Source organism: Vespula vulgaris, chromosome 18 (assembly GCF_905475345.1).
Source record: "Vespula vulgaris chromosome 18, iyVesVulg1.1, whole genome shotgun sequence".
Taxonomy (NCBI): domain Eukaryota; kingdom Metazoa; phylum Arthropoda; class Insecta; order Hymenoptera; family Vespidae; genus Vespula; species Vespula vulgaris.
In genome coordinates this window covers 3,197,501-3,210,000 of record NC_066603.1, presented here as the reverse complement: position 1 = coordinate 3,210,000, position 12,500 = coordinate 3,197,501, and the positions used below count along the sequence as shown (strand labels likewise).

The following is a 12,500-nucleotide window of genomic DNA, read 5'->3' as shown; positions in this document are numbered from 1 at the left end:
CGAAACCACGAAAGAAGCCCATTTCCGTCCACTCCCATGGCAAATTGCATTTCCTTCTCCTGATCGCTCGTTTCTCCTCGTTCAAAGACAAAATTATATCGGGTTGAGGGCTAAATAACGGGGGAGGATAGAAATCAACGAAACGTTCGAGAGAGATAGCCAATGACGATAGAAAAGTATTTGACGAGAGGACACCTGATTAAACTATATTCTACGAGATAAGAAACTGAAACGAAGAAATTTTCATGCGACATTTTCTTTCACGTTTATCTTTTCCATCTTCTTCTTTTCTTTCTTCTAATTGTTATTATCATTGTTATTTTTCTTTCTTTTTTTTTTCTATCAAGATCAGAAAGGTTATCGTCGTAGATCAATAGTAATGAAACGCGTCGAAAATCAAGTAAGTTATGTTAACGATAATTCTATCGTCGAGAATAATTTTGTCAAAATAGATTTGTTACTTTCAATGTTATCTTTTGTTCTTGTGTTTTGTAATTTTTTTTTATTCATTCGTATATTTCGTTTTATTTTATCTATTCTTCTTTACAAGGTCATCGTAGGTAATACGTGATAAATAAGATACGTAGAAAATCGATATGTGATTTTAACGGGAATATTGTTCAACGGCATATTTATTGAAATTTATTTATAATTTTGAAAGTTCGCTTTTTCTTTCTTCGTCTTTTCAAGGTCAAAGCATCATCGTTGTGGGACAGATAGCGATGAATAAAATACGATAGAATATCGATAAACGATTTTAACGAAAATCCTATTTAATAGAAATTTATTAAAATTTATTTATGATTTTTAATGTCATGTGGTATTGGTCCGTATCGGACGTTGCGGTTAATTTATGTAAAATGAAACATTATGTGAAATAATGCTTCGTATAATATCATCCGGTTGATCCATAATCACAATATTATAATGCAAAATGGTGGTGTCCACCATTTTCGAATTACAAAGGAACATTTACTTACTCACATTATCACCAATTTATCAATATTCCGTCTATTTGTAATTCCAGTTGTTAATTCTTATTGTTATAAGACGAACCAGTCGTCTAATTAGTTTCACGTAAGATATAAATAATAAGTAAAACGTGTATAATAATTACATAATGTATATCGATCGTTCCTTTTGATATAAATATTAGAATATTAGAAAACTGTTTAGATTTAAAATCCGTATCGAAAGATTTAAAACGGAGATCTTTGAACCTCGTTTTCGAAGATCATTTATTATCATTGAGAAATATATTTTTTAACAAATTGATAAATTTGTTGGGTAGGATATCCTCTTTAAAAAATAAAAAAAAAAAACATTTTTTTAATTAATCATAACAATAATAATAATAATAATTATTATAGTAATAATAATTATAATATATTGTAAGGCGCATATTATATGTTAAAATATTTCTCCGTCCACTAATTAAAATTATTTTTTTTTATTCTTTTCATTTATATATATATATATATATATATATATATATATATATATATATATATAAGCGTTTTCGTTCAATTGTATATAACGTTGTCCATGACCCACGGTGACCTAAATGATAAGTTAAATGAAAATGTAGTATATACATGCGTATATACATGTGTCTGTGTGTGTGTGTTTAATTTTAATTCAAACGATTTGTCGAATTTAATATTTAAATAATTCAGTTTCTTTCTTTCTATACTTTCTTTTCTCTTTCTAAACAATCTATCGCAATTATCGAAATTTATACTATCAATTATCTTCGAAACGATCTCGTTGAATTTACGATCAGTTTAATAAATTTTCATTCGAAATAATTCATTGAATCTTTTCGAGTTGAATTAATCGATCATTTCTTTTTTCTTTTTTGGTTTTCCTTCTTAAAATTGTCTATCACGAATTTAATCGATCGCTCTTTCCTTTTTCTTTTTTAAAATCGAAATAATATAATCCATCAAATTCGAAATTCGATTAATTCAATTAATTTCTTTTCGGAACGATCTATCGAAATTTTTGAAAGTTTGTTTAGAAGAAGAAGAAAAAGAAAAGGGGGGAGGGGAAAAACAGAGAAATATATTAGAAATAATAAATCTATGGTCTTCTCCGATTAGAGGAAAAAATGAAGAAAGAAAGAAAAAGAGAAAAAGAGATATTTGCCATCTTAAATTAATCTAAAATATTTCTAAAAAATAATTCTTACCAAACGACGACGAAAAGGATCCTCGTGTTGTCAATAATAACATAGGAGTTATCGGGAAAAAGAAAAAAAAAAAAAAGAAACGGAAAAGGAGTAAGAAAAGAAGAAGAAGAAGAAGAAGAAAAATAAAAATCAAATTCTCTCCATATTTTCGTCCTCTCCTTTCTCTCAGCCATTATTATTATTATTTCACATCAATCTCTGAAAAATTTTCTCGTCGATTTTCAACAAAAAAGTCAAACGCAACTTGCTATGGTGTTCGACACGAACACCATAACGTTATCATCGGACGCTTAACGACAAAGATAAAAATTTTTCTTTTTTTTTTTTCGGACAACATAACATTATTATCGTTGATTCACGTCGATGATCGATTTCCATACCGTGCAACAATTTTCAATATAATTAACAATAATAATAATAATAATAATAATAATAATAATAATAATAATAATAATAATAATAATAATAATAATAATAATAATAATAATGTTAACATTAATATTATAATAATGATAATAATAATAATAATAATAATAATAATAATATTTAATAATAATGGTAATAGTAACAAGTGTAATAGAGACTGGTAACAATTAAATTGATTTCGAGATAAAATATCTCGTTCAATTGTATTTTCACTTGACGCTGACGATAGTATGAAAAGAATAAAAAAAAAAGGCAAAATGAAAAAAAAAAAACAAAAAGAAAAAGAAACATGAGAAATGGTAATCGATATGAAGATTAATCTGTGCGTTTTAAAGAAACGATTAACATTTAAACGATGATAATTAACGATCATAGAAGGATAACGTTATTATCTTTTATCTCTTATTCATTTTTATAACCATAATTAAACTATGAAAATTGATAACACTGCCAGCTATTAGCTTTGGCTATTTATATATATATATATATATATATATATATATATATATATATATTATATATTATATATATATATTTATATATATATACACATTTTTTATATATATGTATATATATAATATATTTTTATCTCTGATAATTTTTTTTTCTTTTATACACACATACCGTATTATCATTTTCACTTATTATATACACAGTCACATATACATAGGATATTTCCATGTAGGCAATTTAATTATAAACGAATTATTGAGTTATTTTTTTTTGTCATCGTAATAATAATAATAATATTAATAATAATAATAATAATAATAATAATAATAATCTGCATCATCATCATCATCATCATCATCATCATCTTGTACATATGTATGTATGTATGTACTGTACATACAAACATGAGTATTTCTATAATTTTTTCTTGCTTTTTCCTTTTTTCATTGTACTATTATTTATCGTATGCGAGTACTCCAGTTATCAAGTATTAATAATACTAATTCGCGAGTAATTATCGTGGTCCTTCTGTTTTTCGATATTTCTGTCAAAATATAAACTTTAACGATCGTCCATGTAAATCTTTCTTCTATTTTATTTTATTTTTTATCTAAATTAAGATCCATTGATTCTTTTTTTTCCTTTTTTATTTTTTTTTTTTTTATCATATCGATAGACGATCGAACGATCTTATTTAAATATTATATTTCTTCGATATAATGTACGAAATTTTCTTAATTTTCGAAAATTATCACCATGGAACTATATTTTGACGTAGAATCATTTTTAACTTCTACTTTACTTTCCTCTGAGAAAAATTGTATGTATTTATATATGTATGTATGTATGTACATATAAGAATATATATATATATATATATATATATATATATATATATACATATATACATATATATATATATATACACCATACATACAAATTTATATTTACAAAGATGGAGATGCGGTCGAAAAAAAAAACAGGAAACGAGGGGAGGCTGATATACTTGAGAGTTTTACGGTGTTCTCAAATGCGATACTTTTCATGTACCCCATAAAATATTTCTCTTAAAAATATATATATATATATATATATTAATCTCTCTTTCCCTCTCTATTTCACGTGCTGTCTCTTTTCACCGTAAATATTGTACATACATACATTTCCTATAACTACTTATGACACACTCATACAATACAACTTGCATTTATACATTGTTTATTGCATTTTTATCTATCATGATGCATTGCATCGCCGACAATCGCCGATCGAAAATCGAAACTTACATCTGAACGATCTTCTTTTTCTGATACATCGTTAAAGATTTTGAAGAATGAAAAAAATAAAAATAAAAATTAGAAATCCATGTATGTGATTAAGATAGATAGATAGAAACTTTTAATTATTGAGTTTTGTGATAGTATTAATGATCTGTTCGGTATTGATTATCATCGATAATGATTTTTTTTTTGGATTAATTGTATTTTCTTTTTTTTTTTTAAATTTAGGATATATACATATTATAATATCAATTTCGAGGAATTTTTTAAATAATTTTCTATCATCCTCCTCTCTCTCTCTCTCTCTCTCTTTCTATATATATATATATAGATATATAAAAAAAAAAATATATATATATATATTTGTCTATGTATCTATAGTTTGATAAATTTACGTGCTTTTTGAAAAGTGTACACGACCATAATAGGACACACACACATAAAATATTTTTACTAGCGGCCAGACAAATTCGTTCGCTTTACAAATACTTTCGAATCGAAACATTTCATTGTTTACGTTTAATTTTGAATAGAAATGTATGTATAGTATATATTTTACTATATAGAGGATAAATCAATTACTTTTCAAATGCTTTTTAAAAGAAATATCATTTTTTACATTTAATTTCAATAAAAAAAAATATATATATATATGTGTTTCACACGCAATATTTTTTCTATGTATTAAACGAATCAATTATTATCAAAATATTCTCGTATATGGAAAAACGTTATTTTGTTTTTTTAATTTCTATAAAATTCCCTTTTCTAATCTTAAGAAAAATTTGAAGAAAGACAACTTTTATTTCTACATAATTAATTTCAATGAAAGTGTTGTCGACAACGAAAAGAAGTATAACAACGATAACAATTTGAACAATCCGAATTTTGTTTTCTATGAGAAATGATTTTTTCATAAAGGAAGAAATTATTTTGATTTCTTTCTTTCTTTCTTTTTTCTTTTTATTTAATATAATCTATAGTAAAATTTGATATATACTATTAGATATATAGTATTTGTATCTTATGTGAAATAAAATGAACGAATCGATTACTCTGTCGAATATTTCCTCTTTTTTTTTTCTTTTTCCAGTTTAAAATACTTGAAAATAAAGTAGTTTGATTTCGAAGGAATGAAAATATGTCTTAAAATAGAGAATTTCAATTGAGCATCGTCGCTCAAAACACGTTTTTTTTGAAAGCGTCTAATATCATTGGTCAATAAAAGATTTCTCTTATATGTACATATAAAATAGTTATACATTAAAAAACACTTAACTCATTAGACGCTATATATGTGTATGCGTATATCCATGTGTGCTCGTTTTCGATTCTACCATGTTACGTGTTACTAAAACAAACACCATAAAAAAAGAGAGAGAGAGAGAGAGAGAAATCTTCATGGTTATATTATATTTACGATATATACATACATATGTATATGTGCGTGTATGTATGTATACGGAAACATATATAAACATTCAGATATATATATATATATTTTTGTTGAAACAAAATTTTATATAACATAATCACGATCTTGAAACGTACACAAATTATCGTTTTTCTTTTTCGATTAAAAAGTGACAAAATCCTGGATGACTTGTATTTTCTCCTTTCGTTTCTTTTTTTTCTTTTTTTTTTTTAACAAAATTAAAAATTTGTTATATCGTTTTCAAATATAAAATGTAATATATTATATCGTTAATTGAATTACTATTATTCGTTTGTCGTAAAATTTATATTATATTTTTCATATCATTCATTATAACATAGTATAAGATATACAATATTAATATAACAAAAGAACGAAATAATAAAAGTATTAAATTTAATATTATATATATATATATATATATATATATATATATATATATATATACACACACACATACACATATGTAGGTACATCAAATAAGAATTTATTTAACAAGAAATCACAATAACGTTCATTCTCCTTTTTATATTAAACCGAAACTAAATTAAGATATAGAATAACAAAAATTATTCTACGTAGCCATAGATAAAGTCATCCAGGTAAAATATTATGAAATATAAATGAAATTACGTTCATTGAGATAGATAAGACATCAATCTCGGATTTAATATTTAAAAATCAAAACAAAAAACAAAAAACAAAAAAGAAAAGAAGAAGAAAAATAAAGAAAGATTTGATTTCTTGGATTATTTCGCGATAACGTTTGTCATGTTTCAACAAAGCCTAGCAAAGATAAAGACAAGTCCGCGTTGGCCCAAGGCGATGGTGCAATTTAGGTTAGACGGCTCGTCGAACACAAAGGTAGTGAAATTCTGACGGAAATCAGGCTCTCTCTCTCTCTCTCTCTTTCTCTCTCCCTCTCTTTCTCTCTCTCAGTCTCGTAGACCCATCACCCTTCGAACCCTTAACCCGAGCCAAACTCATTCGGCATGCGCACCACGGATTGAACGTCGACCCGAAGACAATAACTATTAGCAAACTTCGTAACGAACTTCAGTGTGAGTGGTTTACCTGGCAGAAGCTAATGTAAACTATGACAGAATCGACAGAATCAAGTCTCACACATGTTACCTATGGTCTCTATACATTTTCTCTTCTATATGGGATTACGTTAACTCGATCATCATAAACGCTCGTGTCGTGAAATTCTTTACGATCGATATCGACTATTTCATTAACGTCTTTTTATATCTCATCAATTCATTTATAATTATTTTCTTTTCTCTTTTCTTTTCTTTTCTTTTCTTTTGTTTTGTTTAGTTTGACTTTGAGTTTTAATTTTGATTAACAAGTCTTTTGATAATTGAATTTCTTGATACTGACGTATCAAGTATTCGTTCGATCGATAACAAAGAAAATATTACTCATCGTTAATACGTTTTGATTATGCGAACGATCGTAATGATACGCTTGAAATTCTTTTCGATCGGCTATTTTATTTCTTATAGTTTTCTTAAGCTGCAATCGACAAATTGTTGTCCATTGAATTTCGATTAAGACTTAAGTTTCTTTGATAACGAAAAATATTATTAATCGTTAATACGATCAATATGATTATACGAAACGGTCGGATAAAATGAACGTGACGTCGAATAACGTTCTGAAATATTTCGATCGATATCAAAAAATATTAGTGTAGTACCGATCGTGTATCGTTCGATCTCTAAAAACGAATAGATCAAATGAATAGATGAACAAATAATAAAACTTGAATTACCGTAAATTAAAGTTTGTAACAATTGGATTTTCTATAGATCAAGTGATCGATCACGCGGTATTATTCTCGATCGTTAATTTCACTTATGATCCTCATACGTCGTAACTTTTCTTTTTTCTTGTTCCTTTTTTTCTTTTCTTTTCTTTCCTTTAATTTCAATTGACAAATCTTTGGTAATAAAATTTCGATCGGTTACGTTCGATTAATATCGTTCGAAAAATATTATTAATACGTAATTATCAGATAAAATGAATGTGACTTTGAATAATTTTCCGAAACGTTCGATTGCTTTCGATTAAATTTCGATAAATACCAAAAAGTATTAGTAACAATCATATATCGTGTGATCATTGAAAACCGAACAGATCAAATGTATAGATCGTAATAAATTCGAATATAATCTTTAGCTTCTCAATCATTTCAAACCATAACGACGCTAAAGATTTTATCATCGTAAAATCAAGCAAGCTGATAGGACGATGTTGTTTCAACGAAGCTCGTGATATAATTATTAAACAATGTTATTGTTATTGTTATTGTAGATCCTAACAAAACTCGTCGAGTAAACGCCGTTGCTCAGTACTGTTACATTAAAACAAAGTTTCTCTCTCTCCCCCTCTCTCTCTTCCCCTCTCTCTCTCTCTCTCGCTCTCTTTCTCAAGATTAGGAATAAGAATAAGAATGAGGAACAAAAGAAAAAAAAAATATATATATATATATATAGGAACTAAAATAATAATTGTGTATAATATTGTTCGATACGAGTTATTGATTATTTTCTAAAAAGACAAAAAACAAGAAAGTACAGAGCAGCAAGAAAAAACTCGATTGTTCCGCGGTCTAAAAATTAAAAAAGAAAAAAAAAAAAAAAAAAAGAAAAATTTCTAATAAAATCAAAAACCAAGAAGAAAAAGAAGATCGAAAAAGGATCATCGATTCTCAAGATCGACGATTTAAAATTGGCGTATCTTAAAAACTAATAACAAAGATCTCGAACGAAAAAAGAAAAAAAAAAAAAAAGAAGAAAAGAATTAAAAATTAAAAATATAAAGATAGTCGCCTCGTTACGAGGATGTCTTCGTATGTTACCGACTGTCGGTAAGAAAAAAAAGAGAACAAAAAAGAAGCGACTTCGATTCCTCGATCGAGATCGATCGCGATCCGGTAGTACTGTCGGTAAAGTAGGTCTCCTTTTTATTCGTCGCGTAATCGACTTTAAACACACGACGGCACACACACAACACAATAACAACAACACAACTAAGAAGAAGAAGAATAAGAGAACAAACAATAAAAGAAATATTTATCGTCACGGATTGAACGCAGGGAAAGCGGCCCAGCCGCTTTTCTTTCGAACGAAAGAAAGAATGAAATAAAAAGAGAGAAAGCGAAAAAGAAAGAGAAAGAAAAAGAAAAAGGAAAAAAGAAATAAGAAATATGTGATCAATTTTTCATCCGAAAATCAAAAATTTCGTACCTGATACGAAAGAAGACATCCTTTTCTTTCTTTTCCTTTCATTTCTTTTTTTCTTCCTCTTTTTTCTCTTCTTCTTCATTTTTTCGTTTCGTTATCTCAATCTTCTCGATGCGTAACGAAGGATGATATCGGATTTTTAAAAAGGGTGAGAAGGACCTCTTCGTTCCCGCGAGGAAGTCAAATGTCAAAAGAAATTCTATTCTATTTTATTCGATCTGCTTATTCGACTGCTATTTATTGGATCAGTATTATTTATTTCGAACATTATCAAAGTAGATATTTGAAATAAATGGTTAGTATTAGTAACAGACAATTTCCATAAGTAATAGATAATTAATATGAAATCAATCAATGTTGATTTAATTTGGATTCAGACGCAACATCGAATTATTTTTATTGAAAGCGACTATTAAAAGTATTCTATACACAGCGACCATTTATTTTACAAAATACTTACTAATAATTAATCGATCGATCGACCAATCAATTAATGAATTAATCAATTAATTAAACAAAAAGAAAAGAAAAATACTGACCGAACAAATAGACCAGCGAATTTTTCGATTGAATTCGTATCAACGAATATCTTCTTCTTTTCGGATAAAACGTTACAATAAAATCGCCCGTTCTCCTTTTCTTTCTGTTCCTTTTTCTTTTTTTTTTTCTTTCTTTCTTTCTTTTTTTTCCTTTTTCGTTCTTTTTCTTTTCTCTTTTTGCGTCTTTTTCTTTTTGGTCTCGCACGAAGGAAAAAGGTTCGATGAGTCCCCCTTTTTTTTTCTTTCTTTCTTTTTTGTTTTCTTTTTCTTCTTCTTTTTCTCGTCTCGTTTCTCTCTTGAAAGTTTTTCCTCTGATCGTCACATAAACGACATTGGAATCCGATAAGAAGGCGACGAGGATGAGGACGAGTTCGAGGACGAGGACAAGGACGAGGACGAACGTTCCGATGTTCGTCCATCGATGAAAACGAGAGGACGTTGAAACGAATACGAGCTTGAGATCGAAAGGATAACGTGGTGGCATTTCTTCTTGGCTACGCGACGATGTCCATGTCCGATGAAGAATTCGAAGTGGTTGCCGTCAAACTACCTAGCGTGTCTTCGTCTGGTAAACCATGATGACAAGCTGCTGCTGGTGGACTCAATGGTGGTAAATGTGGTGACGACAACATCGGATCACCACCATGAACTGGACCACTCGTGTCGTCCTCCATGAGATCCTCGAATTGAGACATACTCAATGGCGTTGTCGTTTCCTCCGCTACGAGATCTGGAATCTGTTAACAGAAAATAAATTTCATTTTTTTTTATTTCTTTCTTCGTTTGGTTTTTTTTTTTTTTGTATTTTCTTCTTTTTCTCGTCTTTCTTTAATCGCGAATGAATTGAACTTGTGCGTTATGCGAATGATATCTATGGCCGACGAAAGTTTGATAAATCGTGTTATCGAATTTGTTAGATTTCATTTATAATATGATCTAAGTTATTGATTAATAACGAATCAAGGGATATTGATTGTGATGTTATTAATGTGTAATAATCATTGTTACTAATAATTTCGAATGGTTTTGTATTATTATGTTATATTGGTATAGAATGTATTTGTTTGTGGATATTAATAAATATATTCGTATACTTTATTATTAATGAATATATAGTGTAATAATATTCAGTATATACTATATAGTGTAATATTATAAGTATACTATATCATTTGTAATATATTGTAAAATTAGTAGTTTAGTAAATCATCTAATAATAGATATACATATATTGATAGTATTATTTTTATTATTATTATTATTATTATTATCAAAAAATTAAGAAAAAGAAATTATAAATATTATTGATATAATAATCCTTGTCGTAATATTTCATGTTCTCTTATAAAAGAAAATATAATAATGTTATCGCTATTGAGAAGGAAGTAATCAAACATTTTTTTTCTTTCTGTTTTGTTTTCTTAAAAAGTATATATAAAATTCATAATAAACGCGTTACAAACCGACACGTTTTCCAAGCATCCTTTTTAATATAAAAGTCACGAGAAAACTTAACATGCACGAAAAGGAGGAAACTCCTTCGTCGTCGTGCACATATAACTTGAAAAGTACACATAGTCGAAACGTTATCAATGTTTAAATTTCTAACTTACTACAGCGTAGGTGGAGGCCGCTGCGAAAGTAAGTAGACTTACAATATGGTGCGAACTTTATCTCGCGTAATAATTCAAACTTAACTCCCGGCCACCCTTCGTTGCTTTTAATGCATTGTGCCAGTCTTATCTCGTGCTAACTTTGACACGTCTTCCACTTTTCAAAACTGACGAATCAGACTAGAGCTTTGTTATATATAAAAAAAAAAAAGAAAAGAAAAAAAGAAAAAAGAAAAAGTAGATGATCGATCTGATAAGAAAGATGATTTCTTATTTTCTCGTTTTATATATATATATTTTTTTACATTATATATTTTTTATTATATATATTTTGTTATTTTTTATTATTGTTAATATACTGTTTTTATTATACATGTATATTTTTTGTTTTATATATTTTATTATTTTTTATTATCGTTAATATATTTCTTTTATTATATATATATGTTTTCTGTTTTATATAATTTGCTATGTATTTTATATTTTATTATATATATCGTTTTAATATTTTAATATAAGATATTATTTATGTGAACAAATTCATCATTATCGTTTCCATCTTTGTCGTTATTATCATCCAACAATTAAAATACAATTTAAATAAACTTCCATTACCTACATTTAATCATAATAACAACAACCAATATAACCATTTAAACATATCTCCGTTACTATTACAAATCATTCATTCTAATGATTTTTATATCGATATCGATAAACGAAATTTACGAAACACATTTGGTTCAAGTTTCGAAATTCATGATCTACGTTCGAAGAAGCTTCTATATAACGATTCACGTAGAACCCACGTAGCAATGATCGAGTAATGTAATTATTATAACGTCAAGAGAGATAATGCGAACGAACATTCCGCCATTGCGAAATCGCATTGCCAAAGATACCTATCACATTTCCGCTTGGCTTATCTCGTAAGGATACGTTTCAACGCATCACCCACTACCCTCACCCCACCCTCACCCCACTCTCACCCCCTTTAAAGTCCGTTCTAAATGAAATTTCTTAGCGACGTCGTTGTTATTTTCTTCATTTTCTTTTCATTCTTCCCGTGCCTCTTTCTTCTCACAAAATAAAAAATAAAAAAAATCCAAATAGAAATCTAAATATAAAATCCAGAAATCTAATGAATATTGTTTCATCGACAATATTCAATCACCGTACGGAAATATTTAGAATCTAATAAAACAGTAAAAAAAGGAAAGAAAGAATAATATATTGCAACCGAGTCGAATCGAAGAAAATATTCTAAGATCGATATAATAATTATTATCATCGGTATCGTAATCATGCT

The 12,500-nt window shown here is 27.6% G+C and overlaps 1 protein-coding gene across 5 annotated transcripts in view; it reads right to left on the bottom strand.

The window, feature by feature from the left end:
* Window positions 1-2,267: 2,267 nt before the first annotated feature.
* LOC127070340 (microphthalmia-associated transcription factor) overlaps window positions 2,268-12,500 on the bottom strand; it is a 136,048-nt gene continuing 125,815 nt past the window's right edge. For 4 of the 5 annotated variants that reach the window (XM_051008171.1, XM_051008172.1, XM_051008168.1 and 1 more), the window contains exon 8: window positions 2,268-10,315. In XM_051008171.1, coding sequence (XP_050864128.1) covers window positions 10,073-10,315 — 243 coding nt within the window. In that variant the 3' untranslated portion in view covers window positions 2,268-10,072. The remainder of the gene's footprint in view (window positions 10,316-12,500) is intronic. The other variant, XM_051008170.1, reaches the window with a different exon arrangement.